This window comes from Trichogramma pretiosum, unplaced genomic scaffold (genome assembly GCF_000599845.2).
Source record: "Trichogramma pretiosum strain Unisexual culture from Peru unplaced genomic scaffold, Tpre_2.0 scaffold28, whole genome shotgun sequence".
Classification (NCBI taxonomy): Eukaryota; Metazoa; Arthropoda; class Insecta; order Hymenoptera; family Trichogrammatidae; genus Trichogramma; species Trichogramma pretiosum.
In genome coordinates this window covers 1,623,194-1,640,595 of record NW_019641710.1, presented here as the reverse complement: position 1 = coordinate 1,640,595, position 17,402 = coordinate 1,623,194, and the positions used below count along the sequence as shown (strand labels likewise).

The following is a 17,402-nucleotide window of genomic DNA, read 5'->3' as shown; positions in this document are numbered from 1 at the left end:
AACATTCGCCGAACTAGTGGCGTTTGATTTTATTGTTTTTCGACTAACGCTAGAGTACAAGAATAGACATTTCGATATTTTACAATCATACCACTTGATATATATCAAAATCTGAAGGGTAAACTAAAAAAAAATTTCGTACTTTTGGGCTAAAGTTCGGACAGGGTCTCTGTTCTGTTTTTGGCATTGTCACCGATGGCCAAGGATAAGATGCATCGATTTTATACAAATATAATATAAAGCCAATCAAGGTTGCACATGTGTATCTGTACACTGTGCAGGGCCGAGAATCGCCGCATACATCATGCACGCGTAAGCCTACTTATAATATATGTATGAGTGGGTCAAAATAATAAAACAACCTAAACATATAATATGATTTGGAATTCCTTTGTCTCGTCGAGTTTCTGCCGAGCTTGAAGAAAGCTGCGCCGTTGCCGCACTGCCTGCTTATCGCTATTCGGCTTAGCCAACTCTATATACGATCGTAAAGTCGAAACCAGAGCCGTGGAAAGATTGAGACTCGACTCGGCCCGTAGGAGTGCTGCTGCTCTTTGTGCTCACTCTGATTTTAGTTTTTTTTCTCGCAAGTATATAATTCGTCGTCGGCTCCATACCACGGATAATGTCTCGCCTTACCAGCAACGTATACGCGTCGAGCTGTGAGCTACTTGCGTCGACGACAGATTCGAATCGACAGTCCATCGAGACGCATGTAACCACCGAGTCGCTTCTCCTCTCTACCGCATTAACGCCCTTATATTATCAGAAACGTATTATTCCCAAAGTTACACACATACATATTATAATTCACGAACAAATACTCGCGCGCGTTAAATATTTATTGGTGCCTAATTTAATTGTGCTGCATCGAATATATCCTATCTGAGGTTCTATCTTTAGCGCATTGAAATTAAGCAGATTTCAACGATCAACTAAACAGGTAGCAATTCAATTTATTCAAGTGGCTCTCTTGAACATCACTTTATAAAACTGAACGCCTAGCTTTCTTATCTGATTTTCTTCTTTTTTGATTTTACATCGCGTGAAAGATCATACATAACTTTTGGCTAATTCGACAGATTGTAATTTTACGAATTAGATATTATTTAATTCATTATGATTATGCGCCTCCAAAATTAAACTTCAAATTTCAATCCTGCTAAAGATAATAACTATATTTTATAATATGTAATTTTATTTCAAATAATATTTCAAGTTATTTCTTTTGAATATCTTCGTCATTTACAAGCACTATCAAGTTATTGATTATTAAGAATTTAGCATGCGACCCCAAGTGAATGTATATTTGTTAAATTTTTCGAGGTACAATGAATCATCCTTGAGATTTGTGGCAAATTTTTTTTTTCATTTTTTTTTACAATTCAAGGATGTAAAAAAATCAAAAAGAATTTCTATATACAATTTAAAGAAATTATCACGGTATGCACGACTTTTGCACAAGTACTTGACTAATCGTATTGAAATTGAAATTGCACAATTTATAATGGTTTTAGAAGTTGGTTCATAAAATATGAGATTATTAATTTCGTGACATTAAATTGTTTTAAGTAATGAGAAGTGCAAAACATCGTTTGTTTTTTGTTGTGGAGCTCTCCTATATGCTCAGAGCTAGTATTTTTCTGATGCGCGAGCGACTATCCGCGTCGACGTCACCTATCGGTGACTAACTCAAATATCGTTAATTAGATGAATGATAGAAATTCACTTGACTAAATGAGAAAAAATTATTGTTACAGATCGATTACAGAAGATGAAGGTTTTAGCAAATGAAGACTGCAATTTTCGCAGACCAAAACAATTAAATTCTTCTCTAATAAGTATCTCGAGAAGAACTCCATACAAATTGAATACAAGGAATAGAACTGATTATAGCCGCTTGTACTGCCTGATTCCCTGGACTGAAGAATCCGAAGAAGAAAGAGTGAATAAATTTTTTCACGAGTTCGCAAGATACGGACAGCTCGAATACATCGAGACAGTCAAGAATAACACGTTTGGCTACGTCAAGTACATCGACAAAGAAGATGCGAAAAAGGCCATGCGCAAATCCAAAGGGACTGGCTACGCTCCAATTTTCGCGGATGAAAGAAAACGCAGCGCGGCTGAGAGATCGCTCGATCCGTATGACTTGAAGATTTTCCATGAAACATGTGGAAATGAAATCTATGCGAGTACGCAGGAATTGCATTACGAGACCTGCGCCAAGCAACTCAATTATTACAGAAATCTTTACCACGGTCCCGATGGTAAACCAGTATCCCAGTATCCCAGTGGTACCAGTCAGCGATTGCTCTGCACGTGCCCAATTTGTCCTTTATCAAATTCTTAAAATTTCTTTCTCAATAACGACATCATTGACTCTATGTAATCCATCAATTTTACTGCTTTTAACGTCTCTTTCAATTATCAAAATGCATAAACGAAGAAAAAAAGAATACTTTTTGTTACAATGCCACTCTTCAATGTCACAATTAGCTTTTGTAATGTTACGATAACTTGAGCTGAAAACGTAGTTATTTTTTTGAATGTCAACACAATTTTATATAATGAAACTTGGCTCGTTATGTAACAAATGAAATTTACTCATAAGTTTGTTTGCTTTAGATTTTCATGACAATATATTTATAATAAATTCATTTAAAATTTTTTGATTTTTTGATTTATTTCATAAATGTCCACTCAAGTTCATAATATTGGAAGAACATTTTTTACACGTAAATCTCTTTTTTAACAGCTAAAACCATCAAAAGCAGAGTGATCATCTTCATACGTATTATGACACATGATGATAAGATTTGACTCGGGTTGGATTACAGGCGAAGCATGTTTTGAAAAAGTTTTACATTCACCGAATATGCAACAATAGCAGAATGTCCAACGTGTACTAGCATACACGGTCTACAGTTGCAGCTCTATACACACTTGGGTATTAATCTGGCTATTAATAGTGTGTATAGTCAACCTCATTCTTTGATATGTAACATTTACTTGAATTAAATTAAATTATTTATTTCCTAGGTTAATTGCACGGCTTGAAAATTGCTATAATTCGTACGTATAAAAGGGAAGAAAAGTACACATTTGTAAAAGTACAATAACACTTATCGAAAATCGATTTCAACAGTATTTGGACTAGCCACCAGTTGAATGGAGATTCGCTGGAAATTTCGATAATTTAAATAGATACTTAACGGGAAATTACATAATTTTCGAATAAAAGCAAGCCCTGGCGTGAATTTATAAATTGAATTCGAATAAGCGCGCCGTTCGAGCTACGAGTCGAGTCGCGTTCATTCATTGCATCGTCTGTCGCACACATACACATTTGACACACGCACACACGCGTTTCGCAGCAGCGAAAGAAAGATACGGGTCGCCTCGAGCGACGCGTAACAGCCCCCCACGCGACATTGCAAAGTTTTGCGTACAGCCGTATAGCAGCTCTGGTCGTGGCACGTGACCCCTTTGATTTCCGCATACGCAGAGGCATGCCTGAACGTATCTAACGCGGAGACCGGAGCAATCGCTCGACACGGACAATCGCACACAGATGCATACACGCGGCCTACGTATCATGACTCGGGGTCCATTGATTGAGATAGGCTTGGCGGCCGCAGTACCTCGTGATATGCCGTAGCAATCGTTTGCTCGCCTTTCGCGCGACTTTGCCTATGCCGAGCCTATAAAGTATATGTGTGCATTTTATATAGAATAATATATAGAGTAGCAGTGCAGAGCTACAAGAGGAGCGGAGGCATGGCGGCTTCGCTGATCGTCGAGACGCCAAGCGGCAAATTGCGCGGCGAGCTGCTGCGATCGCCCGAGGCAGGACGATTTTTCTCCTTCAAGGGCATACCCTACGCTCGGCCGCCCATAGCTCGGCTCAGATTTCGCGTGAGTTTATACACTTTTCCCCAGCATCATCATTATTGTCCCTCGGTAATATTAATTAATGTAGAAAATGACGTGCGCTGCTCTACGAGTGGTTTTCCTTGCGCCAAACGAGCTCGTTCGAGTGGGGAGTCGCATAATGTGTAGCATAAAATGAACGCCGAACGAGAAGCGCTCAGCCGGTGGTTGACATTTCTCCAATGTTTGTTTACGTTCCCCTCGTTCGCGAGCGCTGAAAATCGCGTCTTCTGCTATTCGCAGCCGAGAGCCGCAACTTTTTGCTTTTTAAATGCCACTCGCTCTTGGTATCTGTTGAAAGTTTTACTCGATTTAAATAATCCTACGTATATTATATTTAAATCGATTTAAATATCGTACGTATGTGCAATAAATAAATGTCAACCATTGACTCGATTTGACGCGATGTAAGCCAGATACCTATAACCGATCGTGCAAGGCAGATGTTAATCAGCCTTTAACATTCACGAAAACAGTCGTTTTCTGCTTTATGAAATTCGATGTCGATTTACATATTTTCCTATTTAATTTCAACGATCACCGCAATGACAATCGTCTCTCTCAGGATCCGCAACCGGTGGAGCCATGGCAAGACATCAGGGACGCGACGACCCACGGCCCGATGTGCGCCCAAGTCGATTCGCAAACCCAAAGGCTCAAGGGCTCGGAGGACTGCCTCTACCTTAACGTGTATACGCGCGACCTCGACGGCCGAGCCCCGGTGCTCTTTTGGATTCACGGGGGTGCCTTCATGTACGGTAACGGCAACGACGAGTCCTTCGGGCCGGACTTTTTTCTTCAGAAGGACGTCGTCCTTGTCACCATCAATTATCGACTCGGCGTCTTGGGTACGTGCTTTTTTAGCTACCGTTCGTTGCGTGGAAAAATTAAGAAAACGCTCTAATCTCGATGTACTCTCGTGTGCACGATAAGATAAGATGCACGCGTTGAGCCAGAGTATCGTTAAACAAAGGCTGCTTACACGTTGTGTGCAATAATGATAACGGCCAATTACGATGAATTAGGTTTTTTAAATCTTCAAACCGAAGAAATTTCGGGCAATCAAGGATTGAAGGATCAAGTGATGGCCTTGAAATGGGTGCAATCGCACGTGAGATGCTTCGGCGGCGACCCGGAGAACGTGACGATTTTCGGAGCCAGCGCTGGCGCCGCGAGCGTGCACTACCTCACCCTGTCACCCATGGCCAAAGGTGAATGTCGATCGCGCATCCATAATTCGTTGGAAAAATAAATAACCCTGGCTCGCTTGTGTGTTCCTCCGCGCGCAGATTTGTTTCACAAAGCCATCTGTCAAAGTGGCTCTGCTCTGAATCCCTGGGCTTTGCCGAAAACCCCGGAGGACAACTTAAAGGAGTTCTCGCGCGCCGTCAACTACCGGGGCAAAGCCGACGGCCCCTTGACGGAGTACCTGAAAAACCTCGAGGGTCACGCGCTCGTCAAGGGCCAGGAAAAATTGATCAGCCCCAAGAGATTGATGCAGTGCAGATTCCCGTTCGGCCCGACTCTGGATTACGCGAGCAGCGAGCCTTTCATGCCGGCAAATCTGCGCGACGCCATCCTCGAAGGGGTTCAAGTTCCGCTCATGATCGGCTGGAACAGCTTCGAGGCTTTGTTCAAGCTCGATGGTGCGTACGCGATTATACGTTTTGTTTTATCGATAAAAACCGAGCCGAGCAGAGGCTATATTTACATTAACAAATTAATCCATTGATCCTTCCAGTTTTACGTCTGATCGGCATGAAAGAGATCGAGGAAAATTTTGCCGAGTACCTGCCATCGACGGTCGCCGACGACTTCAAATACAAATACGGCCTCGGTGCGAAAGACTTGCAAAGATTGTATTTCAAACGCGAGGCGCCGGACGAAAAAAAAGTCCTCGAGTTCTGGAGCGATTTGGCCTTTGTCGAGGGCATTCACAGTCTGGAGAACATTCAGTATCACCAAGGCGCAGCCCCGACGTACTTGTACAGATTTTCTTACGACGAGAACGTTACGCTAGTCAAGAAGTTGCAAAAAATTCCCTACAAAGGTATGACGCGCTCGAACTCGTTTAAAATTGCGCTTGGTGCGACGCGAGTATATTAACGGCAGCAATCTATTGTACGCAGGTGCGAGTCACGGAGACGAGCTGACGTACCTCTTCAAAAGCAGACTACCCGAGATCAATAATCTGCAGCAGTTTCAAGAGGGCACCGGGGCTGATCGAACGGCCAAGCAAATGATCGAGCTCTGGGTCAACTTCGCCAAAACTGGGTGAGTTTTACGATCGCGCCGTTATAGGCGTAATATGTCAATTTCGCGCGACAAGTTTTAAAATAACTGCTGGACGTTGGGTCGAACTACAGGCGACCCACCCCGTTCACCTCGGAGCTACTGCCGATTTATTGGCAGCCGCTGATCAGCGACGTGGTACTGCGCTTCCTCGACATCGGCGACGAGCTGCGCATGGAGAAGGCCCTGAACATCGAGCAGCGCTACTATGGCGGCAACAAACGCCGCGTCTCGTTGGGCTACTTGTTGGCCCTGGCCAGTGCCGACCAATCGTCCAATCGCATCGAGTCTAATTGATGCATCGCCGTGTATTTTTTACACTCGATTCGACGCGTGTGTTGACGGGCTGTAATCCGACGCTTTCACGACGATTTTTCTTTAACTTATCAATGTATTATTTTATCAAACATGTGCAATAATCGCTGGTGACTTTACTTAAAAAGAACTAATTTCTCGATAGGTGGTGAAAGTTCGAATTCAATGAAACTCGAGAATAATTACATTTTGTGGTGAAGGGGGTACAAAATAGGTGAAAATATTTCGGTAAAATATTTTTGAAGGTATTATAGTGTATTTTTATATGTACGTTGAAGCTGCAACAAAAATAAATAAATCATAAATTGACGTTCTCGTTCGAAAAAAAATCGATTCAATTGACGTCCTGCTGCATGTCTCTAGCGAAGCTTGATCTATTTTTAAGCTATATACTTATATAGCGTTCGCGAAACGATACACGCACTATTCTTCCAAAATTTATAAATATTTTGACTCCGAGGAATTATTGGTAATTTTAAGTATCGGTCAAACGTATTGACCGATAAGTTGAATATTAACTAAACAAAAGACTCTCATATAACGGAAAAAATGAATAAATCAAAGTCGGAATCGATTCTCTGTTATAAAAGAATCTAGAATCGGTATCGAAGCCATTGTTACAACGCAAGAATCGAATCGATTTTTAGGAATAAAGTAGAATCGCACATCCCTAATCAGTACACGTTACGACGCGACGCAGCGTGAAAGACAAAGTCCGATAGCAAGCGAAATTGAATATTTGAAGTTTATGAACGAGCGTGTGTTGTGTGTGACTGTGTAACACAATGGCTCAAGAAAATCAGATCAATCGGGGCATTGAAAAAAGTAGTCACGAATTTCTTCGTCAACTTAATTCCCTTATCAGTGATTATGAGGGACAACTTCCTAGCCTCGGAGACATTTTTCGGCTCGCAGCGATTAAATGGCTTTTCTCCGAATTTGTGAATTCCGATGGAGACCTGAGGAAATCAAGAGCAACTATCAACTTTTTGATCAACGCCGAATACAAAGACGAACCAAAAGTCGATGAAAACGGAAAGCTATCGTTGTGTCGTACCACGCCAATACATTATGTGTCTAGGGATAACAGATTAGATGATAGACTCTTAATCCGTGCAGGCCAAAACTCGTGATGTTGATAAACTTATTTCTGGTATTTTTTTTATGTTTGCTGTCATTCAATTTTTTATAACATTCAAATAAATAAAAATGAAAAAATGGATTTTTTTTTTGTTCAGATTTAATGATTTTTTTTTGTTTCATCTTCTTTTTAAAATTTGAACGATCATTGGCAAAGGTCACATTTTCCCTCAAAGTCACTTGAATTTCAGAATGTTTTAAGCCATGGTTGCACGAACAAGGATTGACGCATTTTCAAATATCCTGTGTGTATGGCTGTGATGAAATCGTTTAAAAATTCCTCGAGCTTGGACAAGATCGGGACAAGATTAATTGCCTCTTGCCAAAAATAGGAGACTCCCTGTTACCCTTGGCCGTGGGCGAAGCCCCCCTAGTAATATATAAATTTGCTGCACGATCTCTCCTGCGCTCGGATTCTCGCTCGACATTGGCGTGCGCGATATTTTTGCCAAGTGCATCGAAATCCAGGTCGCGTAAGAGAGTAAACGAGGTATACGAGCAAAGGATCACGGCCGTATTTTTATAATCCGATCCATTTCCGTTGTACGGATGCGTGACGAGCGCGAGAGGCAAGTAAGGAATATCGGGGAAAAGGGACGTGGTTGCGGCTTACCGACACTCTGGCAGATCCAAATTCCCAGCATGTCGAGCTTGAGGAGGTTCCTGTAGACGGCCTCGCCGTAGTCGAGGTTCATGAAGACGTGATAGAGAAAGGAGCCGATCCAGGGACTGACGGCGCCGATCAGGTGGCACCAGGACAAAAAGCCCGTCAGTGCGCCACGAGCGCCCCAAGGCAACATGTACGGCACAGTCACTAATATATAAACGATGGCGAATCCTGTTGAACAAAAAATCGACGAGCAAGCATTAGACACGATAATATTTCATGCTATAGCATATTACTAGTTGGGCATTTAGATAATTTTGATCCCGTCGATCGGAGCCTCGAGAGATTTAACATGTAAATCCGAGCTATTATTCAAACACATGGCGTGTAATAAAGAGAGTAACGAGGTTCGGAGCTCGATCGTAGAATAAGTCGAAGGGAAAGGAAGAAAAGCTCGGAGAAAAATGGCAACGACGAGCTACATCGGTGAGTCGAGTCTCTATATATGTATATACCGACGCGTGTAAAAGTATAGTATATAGGTATAGAAGCGCTACATAGCTATAGAAGGAGAGAATAGAAGCGTGTAAAGCAGCGTCCGTTGGAGCATGTCGCGCAGCACATGGCATTTATATGGCCGATTCTCTGTGAAATCGATTGGTCAAAAAAATTTTTTTTCTGCAAATATGAAAAACTTGTTGTATTTGATGTCAGAAATGTCCCCAAATTTTATTAGAATTTTTGGGGCCTTCTATGACACTTTTTCAGAGGCCCAAAGTTGGCCATTTTAGGGTTTTTTTGAAATTCATGAAAAATCACAAATATTAAAATAATTCCTGGATTAAAGTAGAATGATTCAAAAGTAAAAGTGCCCAGCAACTTTTTTGTTGGAAATTGTCCAAATTTTCAGAAAAAAAATATGCTAAAGTGATTGGAGCCACCTAAATACCTACTAGTGGGAAAACATAAAAAAAAAACACAAAACAAGAAATCTACTCGAGTTCGAACCGGACTTTCATTTCCTAAACTATGTGAAAAGCTTCCTAAAGATGTCAACTAATGCCTGATAAAGTTTTGTAATGGGTCTTAAAGTTTAACGCAATGTAGACATCAATGTGTGGCGAAAAACGTGCAAAAAAGGTCAAAAATAGGCCTAAAATGCCTAAAATCACCAAAAACAGCCATTTTCAGGCCTTTTTTGCACGTTTTTCACCACACATTGTTGTCTACATTGCGTTAAACTTTAAGACCCATTACAAAACTTTATCAGGCATTAGTTGACATCTTTAGGAAGCTTTTCACATAGTTTAGGAAATGAAAGTCCGGTTCGAACTCGAGTAGATTTCTTGTTTTGTGTTTTTTTTTTATGTTTTCCCACTAGTAGGTATTTAGGTGGCTCCAATCACTTTAGCATATTTTTTTTCTGAAAATTTGGACAATTTCCAACAAAAAAGTTGCTGGGCACTTTTACTTTTGAATCATTCTACTTTAATCCAGGAATTATTTTAATATTTGTGATTTTTCATGAATTTCAAAAAAACCCTAAAATGGCCAACTTTGGGCCTCTGAAAAAGTGTCATAGAAGGCCCCAAAAATTCTAATAAAATTTGGGGACATTTCTGACATCAAATACAACAAGTTTTTCATATTTGCAGAAAAAAAATTTTTTTGACCAATCGATTTCACAGAGAATCGGCCATATATATAATATATATGGTTTATAATATCGGTAGGTATTACAGACACCTATATCGAGTTTTTGCGCGCGACAGTCGCTCTCTCGGTCGAGTACTACGATAGGTATACATAGAACAGAGCGCGGAGCATCCACGTGGTCCAACGGCAACCTTGACCTTGAATTTACACACGAGCTCGCTGGCTCCGTCCGTAAATGATACACGGTATAGGCGAGAAAAGGCGCTTACAACGACGACGACCTACAGCGATATACATATGACAGATCCGCGAGAGGAGGAGCGGGTTATCAATTACTACACGTGGCAGCTCTCGTGTTACAATTATATATACGTAGACGCGCGATTAATCGTAAGGTTCGCGATGACAAAATTTTCAGCGCCGTCAATTATACGACTCGAGCCGCCGCGCATCGATTTTGCCCCAATACTCGACCACGTACGTGTATATAGCTATAGCTGCGTTCGCGAGTCGAGCGAAAGTAAACGACGCATTACAACGCGTGCATTAATGAATATATGTATGAAAACAGTGCGCTGCGTATAACGTGCGCCTGAAGGCGCGTGTGCCGCATAAAGAAGCCAGTGGCACACACGTGCGCGCATATAATAATAAGAACGCGTAAGCTCCGCCGTTGGCCACCGCCGCATCGGCCGAGCTTTCGCGCGCGCGCGCCAATGGACGAGCCGACGGAATTCCGCCCGCAGAGAGAGAGAGAGAGAGAGAGAGAGAGAGAGCCGCAGCAATGCCAAGGCTACTGCCAATGTCTCGGCTGGAGTTCCGTCGCGTGTGTAGCCAGCAGCTCGGTGCAAGAGTCGCACTCATTATGCACATCTCCAACGCGACTTTGGCGCGGTGGTATGAAATATGCACCCGAATCACGACGAATAAGAGGACGTGCGTTCTCGGGACGCAGGAGCTTTGGGGACGCGCGTCGAAAGTCGAGCTGGCCTCGAGGTGATTGACTCTCTCTCTCTTTCTCTCTCGATCTCGGGCCTCGAGGGAGGTGGTAGACGCTACTCTGCCACGATATATAATATACGCCTCGGGAGAGCGGCGACAATTAGGCGCAAAAGCCGTTTCACCTATATAAAGTACGATGATACTCTCTTCTCTGCGTCCTGAGAATATGCGCTAATGTTGAATAAGCTGCCGACTCGCTGACGCCTATACATGCGAGGACTGCTGGTCCTATGTAGGACTGGCGCACAGGTGCACGGGCCGTGTGCAGCTCGCGCATTACGCCGCTTCAAAGCAAATACGTCAAAAGTAGACTGACCCATTTATATACGCAAGCACCTACACACACTTATCGCTCTGCACGAGTTCGCACGCGGGCTTTATAAGCTCTCTCTCTCTCATCCTCTTCCTATATGCATGTAAAATTGAACGCGCACATTGTCGAATTATTTGCCTTTTTCAAACACCTCTCGGCTGTACTTAATACGCACTCGGCCGAACGCGCTGAATTAGTTAAATAGGATAAATTTGCTCGCATTATGTTTGCGCTCGCGCGATCCTATTATTATTATTATTACTACTAACTCCGTGCTATGTGCTTTCGAACGTATGTATTATAACTGGGCTGTTTGTGTGTGTGTGTGTAAAATTCGAGTCGAAATTGAATATTTATAACGTAGCGTCCGCATTAGGCAGCGGCCTGCCTCGCCAAGGTATAATACGTCCGCCTAGATATAGATATATAGACATACGGACGCGAACTAAATGACGTCACGGGACGAGCTGCTCCGCAACGCCTCTATACGTATACATGCTGCATTCGCATAGATTTGCCCGAGGATTTTCTTTTTTTAAACGCGCACTCGTGCATACGCGATGCTCTCTCTCTCTCTCTCTTTCAGCGACGAGCACACCTACAAACACGACGCTCAAAGTTAATATCGTCTGGAAACACTAATACCACCACCACCAGTGACGGCCTATTCTCTCTGTCTACTTCTGCAAGCTCTGCTTTGAGGATGTTCTTTCTCTCTGCGTCAACAATAATAAAGCTTCCCAGCTTGTCCAAAAAAGCCAACTCTATACCTCTATCTATATACTCCACACACATTGTTTTCGGGCTTTTTCTATTATTCCAGCCGAGCGGCTCTGTAACTCGACTTAATCCGCTCTGTACTCCAGCGATTGTACGTATACACGAGCCTCGACCTATCAATGCGCAGCGATATTTTTCATTAGCCCCTTTTTTCATCGTCGTCGTCGTTGATGCATGTATCAGTTCTATAGGTCGAGCGAAACAATTTATGGAGTCGTGATTTTTGTTTGTCCTAGAGAATCGGAGCTACACATGTATGCGAGAAACACGTGATTCCACCGAGAGACCGAGAGCGAATGTCAAGGAACATGTAGAGGTACATGTAGCAGTCGTGATAATTGGCCCTGATCTTTAAAATTCCAAGCGCCCGTGCGATAACACGAGGCTATACTTAGCGCCTCGCGGCCGACACATCCGCGTTCGCTCGAGAGAAAAACTAAAAGTGCCGAGTTTCGTTAACAAGAGCGACTTGTCTTGAATGAAAGGGAAAAAAGCATACACGATAACTGGAAATTCGGACCAACTGTAAGAATTTAATGGAGCAAAGTTTTTCACTCCAATTTCCTTCGTCGATTCAAGGATGAAGAAGTTAGGCGCTCAGAGTACCGCGCGACTTTCGGCGCGTTCCCGCTCCTCGTCGATGCATCGGTGGATTTTCTCTACGTCCGCGGCTACCATTTAATCGCCAAGGGGACCTATCATCCTTCGTTACGAGGTAATAAAAATTTAAACCGCGTTCGCATCAGCCGCTTGGCATTATTCAGGGCTTTTCTTTCCCCCAACTTCCTGATGCGGCGCGCACCTGCTTCACGACTAAATAAGTCGCGACAAAAATCGCGATCAGCTTTCTGCTTCGTACGCGCGTCTCGCTCTCGATGTACCTCGTGTATCATTACATACACGTGCGCGGGTGCGAGCTATTAAAGTGACTTATCGGCTTCCGAGCCTTGCATAAGTCATCGCGTTACGCAACTGACAACGCCGCAACTAACGAGCTCAAAGCTGCTCACTGCTCACATACATACAATGAGCATTTCGTGTCGATACTCGAGGCCCAGACCACTGCAAAAGAAAAAGTAAAAGAGGGAGAAAAAAGCTCGACTCACCATGCGTCAAAATGTTAACAGTCTCGTTGTGCAGGCTGAAGATGCTCCTCAAGCAGTCGCCGGGTCGCATGAGTGGCCGATAGCCCGTGTGTATGTGCGGATTGAACTGCAGATGCTTCGGCATGTCGCTCCAGTTGCACAATTGGCACTCGGGGCCGCTCGACGACGATCCGCCCTGTGTCCGTGTCTTCTGGCCCTCCAACGACGTCGTCGTCGCCGCCGGAAATCCATCCTCGTCCCGTCCGTGCTTAAGCTTCTTTTCATCGAACGAGACATGTTCCTGATTTAGCTGTTGCTGCTGATGATGCTGAAGATGGCACGGCTGATCGCCGGCCTGAGTAGGACTGGGAATTTTGGCCGTCGTCGTCGTCGAGCCGCCGGCAGCGATGTGGCAGCTCGAGTCACCTGCTCCAGCCGGTCTGTCCCTGCTGCTGCTGCTGCTGCTGCTCCTCGTCCCTTGTAGCGCTGCTGTCGTTGCCGCTACGATCAGCACCTTCGATTTGGCAATGATCTAACTGCTGCTGCTGCTGCTGCTTCTTGTGCTGAGGCTGCTCCGACGATTTGATTATCGCCAGCATAACGTGTGTTCTGGTACTTAAGGCTAGTTTTGGTGAATGCTCTGACAATTTCTGTAAACGAAACAAAATGACCTGTTAGCCTCGGACTTGGCGCATTAGCACGTTTAGCCGCACGTTTGAAACATTTTTCTCCGACTCGTGACGAAAAATAAAAACTGCCGACTTGATAACAATTTAATTTCCTTCTTTTTTTTCAACTTTGTACGCTATCGTTAATGGCTTATTTTTGTTGGGCACTTTGCTCGATAAAAAAGTCTCGTTGCTGCGATAGGCCGTAAACCGATAATGTATGAAACGCAATTTTTTTTCTCCACATTTTTAAGGGAATATCGAGCCCATTGTTGCTGTTAAAAGCATTTTGTCGGCCCCTGCACGAGTTCGTCAATCGAATAACAATTAATATAATTGTTAAAAGCTATTAAGGTCAAAAGAGGATATCGAATGCGTGGGCAAATATGGCAGCGAAAATCAAGCACGGTCCAACAATTACAAATGGAAAATATTTAAAGAGCTTAATTAGGCTACACGGCTCGAGTGAGCTCAAAAAGCTGATTAAATACATTCGAGCTCGTTGAATTTTTCAAAACGTTAGAACGTAATTGTAAAATTAAATTAAAATCAAATTTCGAGCAAGTGCGCTAATGCAGAAAAAGGTCATCGGAGAAGGCTAATTATGACACTCGAATTAAGTCTTTATCTAAACTAAATACTTAATCGTACGTTGAAACTTCAATAAAACATCCGAAACCTATGTAATAAAAATCCAGCGCAAAACATTTGGCTAGAGAATATTAAAGTGCATGAACGACTTTTAAAAGCAATAAAAAAGCACTTGTAGAGGGTAAAACCTCAATGAAATCCACACATGAAACATATGATATTTTTGTTGCAGTTAAATTACTCGGTGTTTATTTTCCCTACGATGGCGGAGAAGTTGCGGACAATAACCTGCCAATGTAATCGACGTGGAGGACAAATTTAATAAAGAGATCTATGTACGAATATCGCTTCACTGCCAGATATGGGCTTTAACTATGAAAATTGAGTCATTACTCATTAGAATTTAGTGGCTCTAGTTCTTTCGTTTTCTACCGACTTAAAATCAATAGACATTTGTGCAAGGGCATTTTTGTCAACATTCCTTTATTATACATGAGCTACTCCATTATTTCGAAAAAACACTATAAAATACTCGAATCGAGTGCTTAGCTTTACTCCTCTACTTAGCTCTCTTGACCACTTCAGTTTTTTTCCCTTTGCCCTCGATTTATGTCGATCCCTCTTCGCTTCTTTTTTATTGCTGCGATGAGTTGATCAGATACAGATATGTTTCGATCAAGAAAATAATCAACCAGGTGTTACGAAGTTGAATGAAATTTTTACTCGCGATAATGTTACGAGCTCGATTGGAGAATAACATTGAAAGCTTCGAATCGTTATTCACTGCGAAATAAATTACTAAGCACGTGCATATTTAAATGAGTTTATATAAATACATGTATACAACTTAAACGTGGCTATGTATCGCCTGGATTTGTTATTCAAATGAGCACGATACTATTTGGAAGGTATCTTTTGACAGGGCAACGGGCAGAGATACTTGGCATTTGATGCAAAAGATTGATTTCGGCAATTTTCTATTCAAGCTTTACAATAAAAGAGTTATTTTACTGCGAAATTCAAAAGGCCATTTCCAATTTATTCCGGCTGCTGGAATGCAGGTTTTTTTTCTTACAAATCCGCGCTGCATTGTAACGAAAAGTCGATAAAATTCTTGAATTTTGTATCGCGTGATAACGAAAGGAGCTATTAAATTTTCTCTCCGAGGGCAAAAAAAGGTATCGTTACTCACTGAAAAATGCGGAGCGTCGTAAAGAGCGGAATTTCTCGCGCGTAACAATAAATAACCCCTAAAAAGTGAGAGCGTCTCTCGGGCGAGAGAGAAAAAAAGAGGGAGCCAAAGGAGAAGAAAAGGGTAAAGAGCTTTGGCGCGCTGGCGGCCAATTAACGGCGTAGATAAGAAATTGTTTTGAAAATAGCCCGTTGCGCGCGGGTAGAGTCAGCTGACCCGCAAGCTCGAGCTCCCGCGTACATGCACCGCACACAGCTGCACACTGCTCCGCGCACTGGCACTGCACCACACGCGCCTCGGCAATTTTCGGTGACCTTTCGAGTCGATTTAAGCCCACCCAAAGCTCTGGCGCTCGGAGGGGCAGCCTCGAAGCACGAAGCACACCTCTCTCGCATAACCAAAATCAAAAGATATTCCGCAAGTACGAATTAGCCAAGGAAGAAAGACCTGCCTACAAAATCACTGCTTTCCTCTTGACGGTCCTTTGGGGAGTCCTCGTGGATGAGCGTCAAAGGTAAAAAAGCTCGGGGCCCCTCGGCACAAGATCGGGAGCACAGGAGCAGGACGAGGACGAGGAGGAGGACGACAACGACGACGGTGGCAGAGCGAAGCTGCCTACCAACTATTCGCGTCCGTTGCAGAGCTGCTGCAGCTCTCACTGGCTGATACGGCTATGCGGAGCTGCGCTCATCGGCGAGCAGCAACTACCGGGGCTCGACTGCTGCTGCTGCTGCAACTGCTGCTGCTCACGGAGAATTGAGAGAGCGAGTTGGCTCCGCCGCGACTCGCGCGACTCTCTCTACACATGTATATAGCGTGTGTGCATATATATATATAGCAGAAAACGCCAGTGGCAGTGGCAGCAGCAGCCACTATTCGCCAGCTGTACATTATATATATACGCCATCGTGTGTGCTGCTGCTCGCTGGCTCCGCATGTAGCCTGCGCGAACTTCAACCCCCTCCGCTCTCTCGTGCCGTCGCCGAGGAAACGATTGTATCGATCTTAGTTTTCGTGCATCTTGACTTTTTTTTTCATCGTGTACATATACGTATTATTGTGAGTGCGGTTTTTAGGGGGACTGCTCCCCCCCTTGCCCCTCGTACTACAGCCGCGAAGTTTCTACCCTCTGCCTACATATACGCGCAGTCCCGATCCTGTATGTATGCGCGTGTGATTAATAGTTGGCTCGCGCGATGCACACGATGTAACGCGCCTGCATGACGCTTTACACAACCCCCGATAACGCATGACCTGTTCTCCCTCTATCTATTGTTTTTTTATTTAATCTTTATGATGATAAACAGCCGATGCTGGAAACTAAGGACGCTCTCCAACTTTTCCCGATTTTTCGCCGCGGCCAGAGTAAATATAACGTTTGAACTTGACTATCCACTTGGCATTTCAAGTGTTCGAATTTCTCGATACATGATTTTTATCCTTTTTTTTTTATTTCCTTTCAACTGCGAATTTATTTTAGACTGGATTTTAAATTTATAACCTTCGCGTGAGTGTATGTTTTTGGGCGGACGATAAAAAATACATCGTTTAAGCAATAACATTTTTTTAACCACTCCTTCTGCTTGTTCAAGTTTTTCAATTTTTATCGGTACTTTTGGAATTAAATTTCATTCTCGAGTATCGGAAAGAGATCAACGTTGCTAAAAAAATGGTCCTCAAATATTGTTGAGTAAAAAATAGACTCTGCTGACAATGATGATCGATTCCGGTAATCGCTTTTTTATACGATTGGGATTCATCTTTTCACAAAAAATTTCTCCATTCAGAAATAACGAGAGTTTTAAATTTTAATGTAACTTGGAATTGT

At 43.1% G+C, this 17,402-nt stretch overlaps 3 protein-coding genes across 3 annotated transcripts; 2 read left to right on the top strand and 1 right to left on the bottom strand.

Moving 5' to 3' along the window:
• The first annotated feature begins 67 nt into the window (after window positions 1–67).
• LOC111694566 lies at window positions 68–3,216 on the top strand. The gene is made up of 2 exons (XM_023463187.1): window positions 68–943; window positions 1,761–3,216. Exon 2 carries the CDS (start codon window positions 1,775–1,777, stop codon window positions 2,351–2,353), a length of 579 nt encoding a protein of 192 aa, XP_023318955.1. The 5' UTR covers window positions 68–943; window positions 1,761–1,774; the 3' UTR covers window positions 2,354–3,216.
• A 430-nt stretch (window positions 3,217–3,646) lies between these two features.
• On the top strand, window positions 3,647–6,837 carry LOC106658917 (esterase E4-like). Its single transcript, XM_014381093.2, has 7 exons — window positions 3,647–3,918; window positions 4,499–4,781; window positions 4,959–5,144; window positions 5,223–5,579; window positions 5,675–5,983; window positions 6,063–6,207; window positions 6,300–6,837. The coding sequence occupies exons 1-7, from the start codon at window positions 3,781–3,783 to the stop codon at window positions 6,520–6,522; spliced, it is 1,641 nt and encodes a 546-aa protein (XP_014236579.1). The 5' UTR covers window positions 3,647–3,780; the 3' UTR covers window positions 6,523–6,837.
• Window positions 6,838–7,646: 809 nt separating this feature from the next.
• On the bottom strand, window positions 7,647–13,268 carry LOC111694564 (progestin and adipoQ receptor family member 4-like). Its single transcript, XM_023463163.1, has 3 exons — window positions 13,145–13,268; window positions 8,294–8,518; window positions 7,647–7,711 (listed from the first exon to the last, which is right to left on the bottom strand). The coding sequence occupies exons 1-3, from the start codon at window positions 13,266–13,268 to the stop codon at window positions 7,647–7,649; spliced, it is 414 nt and encodes a 137-aa protein (XP_023318931.1).
• Window positions 13,269–17,402: the final 4,134 nt, after the last annotated feature.